The sequence below is a fragment of the Falco rusticolus genome, chromosome 16 (genome assembly GCF_015220075.1).
Source record: "Falco rusticolus isolate bFalRus1 chromosome 16, bFalRus1.pri, whole genome shotgun sequence".
Taxonomy (NCBI): domain Eukaryota; kingdom Metazoa; phylum Chordata; class Aves; order Falconiformes; family Falconidae; genus Falco; species Falco rusticolus.
In genome coordinates, this window is record NC_051202.1 from 6,473,325 (window position 1) to 6,489,336 (window position 16,012).

The 16,012-nt window shown below is 48.9% G+C and overlaps 1 protein-coding gene across 5 annotated transcripts in view; it reads left to right on the plus strand.

Annotated features, from left to right (window-relative positions):
* Positions 1–9,528, plus strand: part of NCAM1 (neural cell adhesion molecule 1) — a 143,361-nt gene extending 133,833 nt beyond the window's left edge. For 3 of the 5 annotated variants that reach the window (XM_037409811.1, XM_037409814.1, XM_037409816.1), the window contains 3 exons: positions 1,189–1,396; positions 1,801–1,917; positions 7,269–9,528. In XM_037409811.1, coding sequence (XP_037265708.1) covers positions 1,189–1,396; positions 1,801–1,917; positions 7,269–7,389 — 446 coding nt within the window. In that variant the 3' untranslated portion in view covers positions 7,390–9,528. Of the gene's footprint in view, positions 1–1,188; positions 1,397–1,800; positions 1,918–3,730; positions 4,514–7,268 lie in introns of all 5 variants that reach the window. The other 2 variants (XM_037409809.1, XM_037409810.1) reach the window with 1 other exon arrangement.
* The last annotated feature ends 6,484 nt before the right edge of the window (positions 9,529–16,012 follow it).

The window sequence follows — 16,012 nt, forward strand, 5'->3', positions numbered from 1 at the left end:
AGGTTTTGAGTAGTTTGGTACTTCTAAATAGGAGCTGAACTGTATGAACCATCAGCTGAATGCTCTGGCTGCAGATCAGCAGCTTGGGAAGAATTACTCTGAACACAACAAGGGGAACAAAAAGTAGTTTGTGTGCAGGGTATGATAATAAGAGGCTGGGAAGCTGCTGCTGACAACCTTCAAAGCTGTGCCGGCTGGTTTTGTGATGATCAAAGGCTCTGACAGGCCTAACTGATGTGTTTGTCCACTCCCCGTTTCTAAGCAAGTGCTCAGCATTTTACAAGCAGGTAGAAAGTTAAAGGCACTTCCCCTGAAGTTAGTGCCGTATGGGCAACCCCGTGCATTTTCTAGGTCTCCATCACCACCTCTCACCTGCTGTCCTCTTGTCTACTGGAAAAGGCAAGGTATTTTTTTCTGTTCTATAGCTGGGGAAACGTGGTGGCGATGGGGTGTGGTGGCAAGGGCAGCTGCTGTGACCAAAACGATGTCAACAGTGTGACAGTCTGCTTATCTCTACCACCTGCCTCCTCAGAAGGCTACTTGGGTTGTTGGCTGTACCTGAGCCCAGGCGCTCGCAGAGCATTCCCCAGCGAGCCCAGCTGTCCCTGGATGAGGTGAAAGGCTTTACCGCTCTCAGCTCCAGATAGCTGGGTCTCACTGAGCGACAGGAAGGGGCTTCATTCCTCCTGTTGTTTTCACCAAATAAAGGGCTAATCACTGCTGAGGCCCCGCAGGTATCACCGGGAATTCTGTGTCCCACCAGGGCGAGTCAAGCCTCAGAGTCCAGGCTTCGCTTACACTTGTCCTTGGTGCCAGGCTGGCAGTGCCGAGGTCACTCTGGACCCTAGAGGCAGCCTTCATCTTGAGGAAGTGGTGGAAGGAAAGAGGAGCCCTTCCGCCTTCCAGCTAGGCGTATGTTATGGTAGGAGAGGTCTCTGTGGCCTGCTTTCCAGGCCTTAGCCCAACAGGGAGGGGAAAAGCCCGTGCAAGTGAATCTGTCTTTTCAGGTAGATGGTCCTGCACGTCTTGAGGATAAAGTACTGGTTATAACACAAGGCTGCTAGAGAGAGGGTGTACATTCTGGAAGTTTCCCATGTGACCTAAGCGTAGCCAAAGTTGAGCCATAACTAGCCCTGACTCACTTTTTAACTACAATGCTTTCTTTTCTTCTCTTTTTGGTCTCTAAAGCCAGCACTAGCCCTACATCAGGCCTGGGGACTGCTGCCATCGTAGGCATTCTCATCGTTATCTTCGTGCTGCTCCTGGTGGCTGTGGACGTCACCTGCTACTTCCTGAACAAGTGTGGCTTGCTGATGTGCATTGCTGTCAACTTATGCGGCAAATCCGGCCCAGGAGCCAAAGGCAAAGACATGGAGGAAGGCAAAGCCGCCTTCTCGTGAGTATTGTCATTGCTTATATTGCTCCTTCTGCTGAGCAGTGTGTCCTCTCAGCAACTGTGGAAAATGTTTTAGGGAGTTCTGGGTTCCTCATCTGATGGGAGGGCACTGAAGGATCCTGGGCCATGCTGGTTCTGCTTTGTATTTCCAGGAAGGGGTTTCTCCAGCTCTTTCTTCTTCTGTTTTTGTCCTGTTCCTGTTAGTAGCCTTCAAATGACTGCCCCAAGTGCTCAACATCATGGTGGTCTGGTAATAACTGGAAGGGGAAGTGACAAAAAAAAAAGTAATACACTGCTTAGGCCCGTCTGTTTCTGTCGTTCACTGTTGACGTTTGCAGCACGTCCTTGCAGGCGGCTGCCGGGTGTGAAGGGGAACCAATCTGCATGTGATTCCTTTGTTACAGGAAGGACGAGTCCAAGGAGCCTATTGTGGAGGTGCGGACTGAAGAGGAGCGGACCCGCAACCACGATGGGGGAAAACACACAGAGCCCAATGAGACCACCCCACTGACAGAGCCAGAGTATGTTGGCATTAGTCAATCTTAGCACAGGGTCAGAACGTTGCCCTCAGTTGTGTTAATCCCTGATCTCTCACGCCCATGACTTAGGGCAGGAAGAGAGGAAGAAAGGTAACATCTCCGTGTTCCATTTGCGACTTCCCAGGGGGGAAATGCCTCCTCTTTTCCTCAAGATTCAATGACTCCTGTTTCCAGCCCTGGAAGGGAACGGGGAGTAAAGCGATGTTTCTTGAAAGGCCTGTCCTTGCCAGTCCTGTCCAGCGTGTAGATCAGGCACCTGTCCAGGTTCACTGCAAAGGATCCAGCGCAAAAGCAGCCACCAGCGAGCACCGGCTGCTGCTTGAGCTCTGCCCTAGCAATGCTGGAGGAGCGCTCGGATGCCCCATGGTGAAAGCAGTCCTCTCTGCGCGTAGCAGCAGAGTAGCTACACTCTGGATATGGCAGAGGCAGGGCAAGTCTGGGTTATTCTGTGAAAGGGCTGAGAGCTACCTACCAGCTTTGTTGATACTGGAGAAACAGGTGGGATTGGCAGGTTTAAGTATTGCCCACTGTCTGCATTAAGCTTTTTCCTAGACTGTTGGAGTTCTAGCGTCCTCTGAGTACTTCTCCATAGCTTCTGGAGTAATAATGGAAGAAATTCACTTCAGGAAGCTGCTGAAATGCTGGTTAATATTTGGGTCAGGCTTGGGATTGATGGCACAAGTTGGGTTCTTGTCCTTCAGCAGAGTCATCCCGGTGGTGAGGTGGTCGGGCTCTCCTACCCGCATGCTGCTCGCCTCCATTGATTAGGTTAGCCGTTGGGCCCACTGGTAAAATGGCTCTGCTGGAAACCTGTGAGGTGGGGGGAGAAAGGAGGCTACGCCCACAAGCAGCACTGGAAATGCAGATGCACAACAGTGAGGAATAGCTGGGATTTATATTGTCCTGGTTTTCTTGTCTAGTCTTGCCAGAGTTTTACCTCAGTTGCCTCTACGAAGGCTTTCTCTGTGCCCATGAGCCTGAGGTGGTGTCCTCAGGCACACTGGCTTCTCATGGAATAAACCGTTTGTGTCTCCAGCCTTGCATCCGTGTACTTGTTAAGGCAAGCAGTGCTACATCATGGCTGCTAAAGCGTAGTTACACTGTCAGGCATTGTCCTAAAGCAAACCTTACTCCAGCTAACACAACAGGCTGGAATCTGGTCAAAAGGGCAGAAAACATCACCTCAAAGCTGCATGTATGTATGTGTATATATATATATATGCATTACATGTACGTGTGAGAAAAATAATTACATTCTGTGCAGTTTGATGAAGGTCTTAGGCTTGCAGGCAAAAGGACAGGGCCAAGATGAGGGACTGGATTCAGGGGTCCTACCCTGGGACCTTGTGGCGTGGTGACGGAGGGCACAGGGCTGCCAGCTCAGGGAACTGGTACAAAGCTTCCTTGTGGGGTTGGGTGGAAGAGGCTGAGAGGAAAGTTAGGCTAAAAGAGAAAAGTCTCTGTAAGTTGGCGGGGTGGCGTTTGGCTAAGACTTGAACCAAAAGCTGCGTGTGAACAAGCCATTCCTGAAGGTCATGTTCTCTTTGCTCTTTTTCTCTTCCTCGTTATTCTTCAGTCATCCCAGCCAGCCCTTGCTACCCTTTGCATGTTTGATCTCTGAAAGGTTTCTGCTCCTCTGAGTACCTCTCCATGTTCTGTGTGTGTTGTATGGATGTGCCATGCTGCTCCTGCACCACCTACCTGCCTCCCGAGTCACACTCTGCTCCCCTTTCCGCTGCTGTCATTTACGGGCTTCATTGTCTCTATTTCTCTTCTACTCCTGTCCTCTTCACAGGCACCCTGCCGATACCGCAGCCACTGTTGAGGACATGCTGCCTTCTGTAACTACGGGCACCACTAACTCTGACACTATCACTGAAACCTTTGCCACTGCTCAGAACAGCCCCACCAGCGAGACCACCACGCTGACCTCCAGTATTGCCCTGCCAGCCACGGCCATTCCTGACTCAAACGCCATGTCACCTGGCCAGGCTACTCCAGCCAAAGGGGCAGCCACCTCAGTCTCTTCACCACCACCCTCCTCCACCCCCAAAGTGGCCCCCCTTGTTGATCTCAGCGATACCCCAAGCTCTGCTCCAGCTACTAATAATTTGTCTTCAAGTGTCCTGTCCAACCAAGGTGCAGTGCTCAGCCCCAGCGCTGTTGCTAACGTGGCCGAGACCTCCAAAGTGGCAGCTGGTAACAAGCCGGCTGCCCCAAGCCCTGCAAACCTCACTAGTCCTCCAGCTCCGTCAGAGCCCAAGCAGGAGGTCTCAAGCACCAAGAGCCCTGAAAAGGAGCCTGTGCAGCCCAGCACAGTGAAGAGCCCAACAGAGACAACCAAGAACCCAAGCAATGTGAAGAGTGAGGCTGCTTCAGGCAGCACCACAAACCCCTCCCAGAATGAGGACTTTAAAATGGACGAAGGGACCTTCAAGACACCAGACATTGATCTTGCAAAGGATGTTTTTGCAGCTCTTGGCACTACCACTCCTGCCAGTGTGACTAGCGGGCAAGCTCGCGAGCTTGCTTCTTCCACTGCAGACAGCTCTGTACCTGCTGCACCTGCAAAGACCGAGTATGGCTGCCTTTAATCTTCTGTTGGTTGTGTGCTATGTCTCTTGTGCACTGGTGCTTGTGCTGTGTTCTTGTTGGGTGTTCTCCTAACTAATCTCATTGTTTCCTTAGCAAACTAACTCACCTGTGAACCAGCTAAACAGGGCTTGGCTTTGAAGGTCCAGGAGGAGAGCAGGAATAGGCTGTGCCAGGGAAGCAGAGGAAAGACAAACCCAGGAATTTATCATAAATACGTTATTCTTTAGAGTTCTGTGCAGCTTGGTCTATCGTAGGTTATTCTTTGATGAACAAGATGAGAAGCAGTTCAGTTCGGTGCAAAGGGAGTGCTCTCCTCAGAGACACTGAGCTCCTGCGGTTCAGTGAGCACAGCCACCCAGGTTCAGTTTCCTAACAGATCAGTGGAGCCCTTCAGAATTGATTTCAGTGTAAGGGGGGGGCAGAAGTTGGTGCCATGAGACACTGTAAAAGCATCATACCTCTGGATTTGTCCTGGCAAAAGGATAAGGCAATGTGATGCTGTCTGAGAGAGGGAGAGCAGTCAGCACACTTGGGTCAGGATAACTTGCCGGTGTGTTGGGATGGTATATTAGAGATGAGTCTCTGTCCACTGTACCGGGTCTCCTCGTTACCCAGCTGATCTATTCCGAGAGGAGCAACATGCCCCTAGGCAGGACAGCCCTAGGGGTCCTTTGGAGCCTTATGCCACCTGGACAGGAGCCACTTTCCTCAGCTGAGACAAGTCTGCACCTTGTGTTTGGCAGGAGACACTGTAACTGGAGAGTGAAAACAGCACGAAGTCCTCACCTGGTAACTGGGGGGAGGGTGTGCAGCTGTTGTGCAGATGTTGGACAAGAACACTCTTGCTGTGTCGGTTTGGATGGCAGTTGCTGACAGAGCCATGAGCACAGAAGCCTGGGAAATGCTGACTGGAAATGGATAAACCACCCTTGAGGGGACAAGTCCCTAAGGTCCCTGTTCTTTCTGGCTTCCTATTTGGACACCATGTGTGGATAGAGCAGGATGAAATAGGAATATCTCATCTTTCCTGCCTGAGCAGGGTCTGCGCTTTATCACGAGAAAGAGTCCTGCAGAGACAGCTCAGATTTGCGGTGGGAGCAGCTCCCAAAACCAAAAGACTGAGTTCAGGCTGTATCTTTAGCTTTGCAAAGGAAAGCGTGTCGAGGACGCTGGGCTCTGCACTGTCAGCTAGATCGCTGCCAGGAGCCCAGCTGGCTGTTCTAGGTTCACAGCTCGCTCAGGTAAATCCAGGCTATGTTACGGCAGCCACGCTGGAGACATACCCTAAGTCACAGGTCTGGTCAGAACTTTTTCCATCTTCACATCTCCAGGAAAATGACCTCATTCTGGAAGTTTTGTATTTGTATCCAAAATAAAGCCCTGGCCTTGATCGTTGGCTTTGACGCTGCAATTGCAGTGTGTGTTAGCGCTCAAAGAAGTGTCAGTCAGACACTGTAGGACCAGGAACCTGGCTCTTTTCCACATCTGAGTAAAAACCCATGCTGGTTTACTTTGTTATTCAGGTCCCTTTACATCTTACGGCTCTCATCTTCCTACCTCCCTGCTGTGCTCCCGTCGTCCTCCCCTAAGGCAGGAGACATTCCTGCGTTATGCCCCACACAGCTGCGGAGCATCTGGCCCTTCTGGAAAGCCTGGGTGGCGGCGAGCAGATGCACCAGGGTTGGGGGGAACCAGGCAGCTTTGATGGGTGCAGCTGAGCCGCTCCCAAGCAGAGAAATCCATTTTGGCTTCAGTTCAGTACACCCACAGCTGCTGCAGGGTGGTGCTGGGTGCTACAGAGAGGCAGAGTAGAGGATCGTGATCTGGTACCGAGCTGAAAGGAGGTAGGAAACGGTTTGCCCACAGTAAGGAAACATCTCAACTGAATTAATGCAGTTTCGTCTGTGGTGTAAATGAATTTGTGGTGTGGTGGGATGCAGAGCTGTGCTCTTTCTGCTGATCCAGCCACCTCCTTCTACCTTCCTGCTCATCTGCTTCCCTTGGCACAACTCGGTACCACAGCTTAGATTCCTCTCCCCTGCTCGTCAGGGTGGGTTCCGATGGCAGTCCTCTCAGACTGACTTTGTGGCTAATGGGCTGGAACGAGCACTTCAGGGTGGCCACCAGATCCGCCTGGTGTGGCACTTGTCATGGCTATGAAGTGTTGGACAAACAGACTTCTCTGCCCCTTCAGGAAGGTGTCAGAAGGCAGGCTGATGAACCTGAGCTGTAGCCTGTGGAGATGTGCCCACGATAATGTGTTTGGCAAAATTCACTGCTTCCATGTTTCCTTTCCTGCAATGTGCTGGGAAGTTCCGGGACTGACTTCCTGTAGGCAAAAAGATTTTCTGCTAAAATGGGAGGACGTTTGGGTGGCATAAGTGAGTGATGGTAAAATCAAACTCCTTTGCAACTGTGTGAGTTTTCCCTTCTGCTCCTTTTTGCACACTGCAACATGCCTTGCACCTCTGCTGCAGCCTGCGACCTCGTCCTGCTAGTGTGTTAACTCAGGGCGGGAGGAAAACGAAAAAAGGCTTCACTAGAGCCAAAGCAGCTGGGGCGGGGGGTGAGCTTGGTTTTACTTAGTTCTGCATCTGGAAATACTCATTTTGCTCTCTCTAGCAAGGCAAATGTTTGCTCGTTTCCAGAATCGCATTCTTTCCTTATCACTAAATCAGCAATAGACAGTCTGTATTTTTCTGACTCTAAACTGTGCCGTTTTGGTGATTCTTCTTCAGGAAAATCCCAGTAGAAGACAAATCTGAAGTGCAAGCAACGGGAGCTAAGACACCTCCAGCAGAAGTCAAGACGGTCCCCAATGAAGCCACACAAACAAATGAAAATGAGAGCAAAGCATGATCAGCGACAGATGAAAGCAAATGACAGAACAACTTCACCCAAGCATATAAAACACAAAACACAACACACATCTCATTCCTCTAGTGTCTGTTGCCTTTTTTTAAAAAAAAACAAACAAAACAGAAAATGCATAAATGGGGGGCGGGGGGGAATCTCTCTCTTTTTCTTTTCTTCTCTTTTCTTTACTTTTTTTTTTTAAAAAAAAAAGATTTCTAGAAAGGTTCTATTTGTTGTGCACTTGCTTTTAAAAAGTAATACATTTTAAAAACAGGGTTAAACCCGTAACCAAATCAGGGCTTAGCTGACCCTGTGTATATTCAAATAAGCAAAATTGCAAATACCATTTGCAGCGTGGTTGGGAAGCTCAAAATCAACTAGTCCTAGACATTAAAAAAAAAAAAAAAAAAAAGACAAAAAAAAAAGAAAAGACCCTGTTCTTTCCTTCGTTAGTATAGCAGATATAACCACTGTACCTCTTGGTACAGCTGGTACTTAATGAACAAAGTCCACAATTTATTTTTATACTTTTCATCGAGTTTGAAATATGTAAAGCCTCATAAATAAGTTATAATTTCTGTTCACCTTGTATTTGTTCAGTATGCAAAGTGTCTTGAGCTCTTTGTGACTGAATTCTGTTCTCCACGTTAGACATTTATTTGGGTTTAATTATCGGGTTTTAGGAAGAATGCCAAAATTGCAGCTTCGGGGATGTATTTCAATTTGCAGTATTCAGACTCTATATTTCTTTAAATTTTATGTTAATTTTTGCCAACTTTTGTTCTTTCCAGTGTTTACAATTGACAAATATTTTTTTTAACTTTTGTTGTGTTTAAATGTATGTGTAAAATAGCTGCCTTTTTTTTTTTTTTTAAGTAAATACAGTCTATAGATACTAGGTTAGCAGCATGCTTGCTTTGCAAAGGGAGACATTTTAAAACATGGATGTTTACAGTAGTTGTTTCCCCTTTATCTTTTCTTAATTATTGTTATTATTATTGTTATTATTATTATTATTATTATTATTTCTTACTGGAGTAAGAAGAAAAGTAATGCTGGGGTTTGGTTTGGGGTTTTTTGGGTGGGGGGGGGGGTATTCAAACCACTTGTCACCAACCAAGGTCTTTATCCAGCAATCCACAGAAACACGTGCTTAACTTGGAACAGGAGAGTTGCTGGTGCGAGTCCTTCTATACTTAAATTTAGTAAGAGTTTAAGTCCCTTGCTGGACCTGGGCCTGACTGCATAAGAGAAATATCATCTCTGCTTTTTTAGGACATTCTCCCCTTTCCTTCATGGAACCCTCCCAGAGCTTTGAGAAGCAGAAGGGAGATTGTACAGTTAGGGCTGGCCTGGTCCCTCATCTCAGATGTTTGACTACATCAATTCCTCCTTAGTCCGTCAGGAAGTGCCGTTTCCTTTGACCCTAGAAAGCTGACTGAAAAGCAGAGACTTTTTGCACAAGGGTGCTTGGCAGCACGCAAGCCCCCCCGCCCCCCCCCCCCGAAGCCAGCTCCCTGGGCAGCTGGGTGACCCTTGTGGGTCCCTTCCAGCTGAACCGTCCTGTCACCTCGCTTGTACCGAGTCACCCAGCTCTGCTCCGCAGAACCAAAACTGTGAAATCAAGAGCAAGTGCTTGGAGATCAGCGCCAGGGCTCCCCGTGTTTCACTTGTCCTGGTGCCGTGTCTTTAGCAGCTGGGTCAGGGGGTGACGTGGTGCGTGCGCCCTCATTATGGAGGGGGAGCTTATCAGTGGCATTTATCGTTGAGAGTCATGGGGTAACACCGAGATTTTGGGGTGAAAAGAAAGGAGGTTTGAGCAGAAGGAAGGCAGAGGTGTATAGGGGAAGACCAGCCCATTGTATAGAGATGTTCCTTCTGTTGGGGTTTTGGATTTTTTTCTTTTTTTTTTTTTTTTTCCTTTTGTTTTCTTTTTTATTCTACTTTAGATCTGCAAGCTTGTGCACTGTGGATGCGTGACTATTTTAGTGTGAAATGTGTTTTTTGTCATAGTATTGAAATAATAAAAGCTTCAACATAGTTTGGATGTGGAAGGTGTAGCGATAGTTCAGATTTGAAAAAAAAAAATATTCAGGAAAAAAAAAAAAAAAAGAGAACAACTCTTACAAGGAACAGAAGCCTTTAAATGAAAAATCAAACCGAGCTGACTATGGCATCCATTCCGTTGTGCTAAGGTGATGAACAGAAGGATGATGGGGGGGTGAGTAGACTGCAGTTTGGCTCAGGTAAATTGAGCCGCTTTTATCAGTGTGTTCTTCTAAGTATGCAGTCTTTTACAGTAGCATCGCATAATTTCAAACTGTGAAAAATATTGGTCTTGTCATTTGCTAAGTGTGGGGGGGTTTGCATTTTTTTCGTAGCTCCTGGGATGCAAACAGAGGATGATTGGATATGCAGGCATAGACACTCATGCAATACCCGTCCTGAGCAGGATAGCAGGGCAGGATGGGTCCTCACTTCAAAGCCTTGTGTCAGATTCGGCCCTTGCATGACCCGTCACAGCAGTGTCGGTGTAAGTGTGGGGAAGTTTGGGCCGTGGTCCCTAGGATTTTTTTCTTAAGAAATCAATCCATAAAATGCTGGACAAAAAGCTACCGTGGTCTGTCTATGGCAGGGGAGAGTCCTTGGGGCAGCAGAGGACTAGTGGGTAGGCAGTGTGTACCTCCACTCCTGTGGGTGACTGCAACAATTTGTTCTCGTTTCTGCAAAGTTTTTGACTGCTTTTGTCATCTGTGTGTTACACCTCCTGAGTTATAACCCAGTGAGAGCTGAGCAGCTGCTAGGGAGCAGACGCTGCACAATGCTAATGACCAGAAACGTGTCCAGTGACCCTGGTCAGCACCTGTTGGTGAAAATTGCGGTAACTGTCACCTGGATTGGCATTTCTGTCGTAAAAGGTAACCAGCTCAAGGCCTGATCCAACACCTGGCGGCATCGTTAGAAAGGACCCTGCAGGCTGCAGCCGGTTGGTGTCGAGACTGATGGGAGCGAGCACCGTTCCGAGGCAGAAGTGAGCCCTGTGATTGCCTGAACACTGGGAGTGCCCATCCAGCTCCTTGTCAATGCCCTCGTGATACCTCCCGGTACTTGTAGATTAATTCTGGAGAGTGGTTTTGTACTTGCCCTTAATGGAGAATAATTTGTTTTAATTTAGAAGTACCCCATTTCCAAGCTAGCTTAGGCTTCATTGCTTTTATTTAAACCTTTGAAGAGGGACCAACCTGATGCCGTTTACGCTGTATATGTTTATATATGTATCCATGCCATACATATATATCTATATGGCAATGCAGACTGATCAGCTTCTAGTTGTGGAGTGATTCCATTTCATGCTGCACCATACGTAACGATGATAAGATAATAGTGCATCCAGTTGTTCAGCTTTGAGAGTGGAGTTTTATTTTCACACTTTTTCTATGGAGTCTTCAAACCCCACGTTTTCACACTAGGCTGTTTTGATAGTTGTTCTCAGACCCTCCATTGACATCCTTACCCAGCATTCCCTACTTTTGGGGGCCTTCTATCTTGTTAAAAAAACAAAAAAACAAAAAATCTTTTTACCAAGTGAAACATCGATTCCACCTTTATTCCCATTCTCACTGGTGTAAATACTGATACTAACTGAGGATTTTGACTTTGCATTCTGTCAGAATACTGTGTTCAAATAAAAATTACAAAAAAAAAAGTTTGCGCCTGCAGTCTGCCCTTCTTTAGATGCTCTGCCCGGTCCTGGCTTCCCAGGGCTGTATTTGCACCGAGCGGAGCGCGGAGTGAGCAGTCCTCGAGGCACGGCCACAGCACGAGGGAAGCGTCTGCCGGAGGCTCTGGGCTGTGGACACGCGAGCGATGGTCGCGCCGCAGTCAGCCTGCGCGGTCCAGGCTGAGGATGTGCAGAAAGAACCTGCCCTGCCAACGCCTGGTGCCGGTGATGGGCTCTTCTGAAGCACCGAGTGTCATGAAGAGGAGTATTTTTAGTCCCACTGTAGGTAATTTTCTTGATGTAACTGATGCACAAATGCAGTTTCACGTCTACTGTGACTCAGGGACACCTGCATTGCCCATAGCAAGGTGCTCCTCTGTCACTGGCTACGAAAGGGGGGTGTGTGTGCGTGCGAGTGTTGGCTTTAAAAGGGGTCCTTAACTCATCCTGAATTGGCTGCCTGAACTTGATTAATATGGGATGAATCTAATTAAATTTAATTCTGTCCTAAGCATGGATCTCCCAGGGCACAGGAGAAATGAGAGCTCTGATGTGTGTGGATACCTGGGTGCCAGAACTGTTCACAGGAAAAGAAGACAGTAAATGTATTAAGCTAAAGTACCCGTTACCCCAAGGGAACACCTTTCTGCTTCCCCTCCAGCACCCTGCCCTCTGCTCTTGGCTGACGCTGACACTGGTTTGGGGTAAGACAGCATTTCAGCAGCGCTGCTGTCCTGGCCCCATATACTTTGGTACTACAGCTTTGGAAAAGGCTGTTGGAGGAAAAGGGACAGGAAAAATGAGCAGGAAACAGTCTGTCTTCAGGGGGGGTTCTTTCATTGGGTGTCTTACTGTGGGGTTCCTTTCGAATTACGGTTCCAGATTCATGCTCCTCCGCTCCTTTATAGCTGTCATTTGACTTTCATCAGATTCCTGACTTCCCTCTCCTGGCTCTCCCTTTTACACAGTTTGCAGAGTTTTCCCAGCCTGCTTTGTTCGGAAGCTCCTCATTCCAGTCAGTGGCATACAGAGGGCAGGATGGTGCTGTGGTCAGTCTCTGCCCTGTTACACTCCATGTTTGCAGTGCCGCGGTTTTTATCAGAACCCACCATGAACCATGGAGAGCAGGTGGATGGAGGACAGTGTCCTCAACCAAGATGCACATGTGCGGTCATGTCATACCACTTGCTTCTGCAGGAAGGTTGGGAAGTCAAGAGATGCTTTGGGAAGAATGTCTTTTTTTCTATGGGGTTTTTTTTTTCCTTCTCTTTTTTTCTAAAATTTTAGCTGAAACCTGCCAAAATGCCAAACTTTGTTTCATTTCTCTAGTCTGGGGTTGCAGAGGGATAGCTGTTTACTTTTTCTTGTGAAACTCTCCACCAAGTCAGGCAAAGTAGACTCTATTTTCACACAGAAGTTTCCATTTGGTTGAAGAAGAGCTTTTTTTTCTCACTACCTAATCATTGAAACAAAAGAATTTCAAGTACTTTCAAGTCAGGAAACTGTAACTGGTAAAAGTCACCAATTCTGTTTCAAGGGGGCCTCTGAGGCTGCTGCCTCCTGCGTTCCTGGCTTTAGCAGCTGCTTCCCTGAGTCACACCAGTGTCACCTTTGCACAACACCTGGCAGACTCTGTTCCCTGGTGTTTGGCTTGTTTCCTGCTGTAGCATCTTAATGAGCCATGAGGAACTCAGGTAGGCTTTCCTCCTCTCTCAGAGATTAGAGGGGCCTGGAGCACTTGGCCTAATTTACTGTTGCTGCAGAGCAAATGCCCGTGTGTGAAGAGTGATGAGTTTTCCTTCCCTGGAGTCAGGGGTTGTGCTCAATGGTAAACAGAACTGAAAACCTCTTCACTAGCTCTTCAGCCCTTCATCAATCTTCAGTCCTACCTTTCTTGGTAATTTCAGCTTGTCTTTCCCTCTGCTGAGGCCATGGCACCCAACTGTTTGTGTCAACCTGGCTGAGCGTGTCTCCTTTTGCCACAGGCTGGGCTGAAGAGTAAGTCTAAGCAGGGGGTGGTGGTGGGAGCTAAGGGAGGTAGCTGGAGATCTGCTGCAAGCAGTTGCTTCTTGTCTTTTCTAGACATTCTCGTTAGTTGACTTGTCATCAGATATAAATATCGGAATACACAAAAATGCTTTCAAGGCATCATTTTAAGTGCTTCCGTACTGAACTGTATGGAAATATTTGAGACCTGGAGACCATTTCAGTGAAGATGGCTCTCCCCTTGGCATGTTGGCCGATAAAGCGCTCTCGTGTTTGCTGCAAACTGGCAGGAAAACGCTGCACCTAGCGCAACCTCCAGCGCTCTGGGCAGGGAGCACACACACCACAGCCACACTCTCTGTAAGGGATTAGCAGAGCCTGCAGGGGAGCAGAGTGGAGAACTTCTTCATTTCATTTGCTGTAATGAGATCTCTGCCTGGCTGCTAAATGAATTCCAACTCTTATTTTCCACAGCTGCATTATTAGCTTTGTCCTGCCCATAAGAGGCTCAGGTCCTGCAGGCTTCTTTCTCTCCACGTTTCCCTGGCTCGCTGCTGCAGCTCAGTCACCGCTGCACTAGCTCATCGGGCCCTTCCAGCAGCACAGCACCAGCCTGCTGGCTGCTCCGAGTCATTTTATAGGGGAGAGTGAAGAGCACTGGGAGGGAGCAGCAGCCTTTTGTGCAGTGCTAGAGAATTACCCTCTTCTGTCACCCTCCTGCAGAGCCCGATGAACAGGAGAAGTAAACAATGGATCTGATGGCAGCATGAAATGCAACTTCTTGGATGGAGAGAGAAGGGGAAGCTGAATGGGAGGGGCAGAAGTAAAGACCATTTTGGTGCAGGTGACTGGGAGTAATTACAGGATCTGCCTACAGAGCTGCTGCACCTTTCAGCTGAAAGGCTTTGCTTGCCAGGCCGCTGAGCCAGCAGGGTGTCCCAGAGGCAAGACAGGAGAGCGCAAAGCTGGCGGCCGAGCGTGCATAGGTGGCTGAACTGCAGCAGCCAGTCCGCCTGACCTGAGGGGACAGCCTGCAGGGATAGTGCGTGCTCAGTTTTCCCCCCATCTGGAGGGAGTTTATCTGCGCATATTCACAGCTATTGGAGAGAACCCTTCTCCCTGTCCTTCACTTGTCTCTGTCAGCTGCTCCCGGTGCCGCTGCAGGAGAGGCAGGAACCGAGGTGGTCTCTCTCCACCAGTGCGTAGGACTGGATGCTCCTGCCTGCATGCAGCACCCATGGGACGAGAGAGGGGTAAGCAAGAAAGACCGTCCCACCTCCACTTGCTGCAAATCTGCAACTCCAAAACACTCCTTTAATGAACTGGCGATGAGCTCTTTGTACTGTGTATGGTTTATCTATCACAGTTCTTGCTCTCTTAGACCTTAAGTGTAGCTTTATTCCCTAGGTTTTCTAGGAAAACAAATAAAAGCCAGACTGCTGAGCATCCTAGTGACACAGCTGTTGCCTTGTGGGTATTTGTAATTGGGCAGCAAAGACACTGGATTTGAAACAGCTTCATTAGAGCAAAACAAAATCCCCACCTTTGGGAGGGAGGCTTATGTGAGCAAGAGCAGAGCTGACATGCAGTGAGAGAAGGGAGCTATTTTGTATCAGTGCATGAGGGAAGGGGGAAAGGGATCTTCCAGCAGTTCCTGCAGCAAAGGGGCTGGAAAGGACAGGAGATCCCTGCTGCCTGTGGACTCGGGCAGCTCAGCACCTTGTTGGCACACATAGCCCAGGAGAGCATTTCCCCTCCCAGGCGGTGTGGTGGGACATGGCAGAGCAGGCAGATGAATCTAGCTGTGGTTTGGTACTTGGCAGTGAGATTTCTAATTTCATGCCCAGCAGAAACCAGAGTGGCCAGCTCCTCTGGGTGTGCTACACCTTAGGCAACGCTGCCGCTTTCAGGAGACTTGCCAGGTCACCTCTCTCTCTCTCTGTTTCTCGCCTTTCTCTCCTGAGACAGCTGGGTTATAATGTCTGGGATTAAAATACACTGGCAGTGCAGCAGGGCCTCAGCGATGCTCTGACTCCCTTTGGTGGCTGACAGCTTCCATTAACTGCCACCTCCACTCTTCTGCCTCTGAGAATGTGGTCTTAAGAGTGTCTCCTGAGAGTGGTGACAAGGATTCACCTGGCTATTGGAACCATGTATGTACGTGTGCCTGCCCTGATGGGGATGTGCTTTGTGTGAAGTGCCAGCTAGGGGAAGCTGGATGCAGCCTGCTCTGAACCACAAGCCTGATGCATCCTAGCAGGGCCACGTGGTGGAATGGAGGGCTGGGATTCTCTTGCACCCAGCTGGCCCTCAGAGCCTAAAAGAGTTGAGACACATGTCTCTATGTCTCTGGGCCATTGTGTGTGCTGCTGGAGACCAGACAGCCACTGTGTCTCCTTTCCTGTGGCTTCACCCACCTGGACAGACCGCAGATCCACAGCACAGCTGGGTGGGCACCCTGCGTTTGGCAGCACACGCAGTGCACAATCCTGACTGGTAGGAGCACGGAGGCTGACTGGTGGCACAAGCAACAAAGCAGGAACAGGCCTGCAGTCACAGCTTTGCTCCCAGCTGGCCAGCTGCTTTTTGTGCTGGAGGATGGTGCCATCCTCTGGCTGTCTCACTGGTGACAGGCTGCGTGTCCCACCCCGGAAAGGGCTGCGCTGGCTCTGGGGAGCTGCTGAGACCCTTAATGTGGAGGGAAGGAAAAGTAGTTCCCGGTGAGGGTTTAACCCTCAGCTGACTCTAGTCTTTCTCCTTCCCAATGAAAGCTTGAGAAAGCCCCAGTCCTTAAAGGTTATTTTAAAAAAGAATCCAAGTCTGGTATAAAAATCAGGGCAACGGGCGCTTGAGGGTATTGGTTGTGGATGAGCGGTCACGTTTCTTTCTTCAGCTTCCCTCTCCCAGATGGCAGGTCTG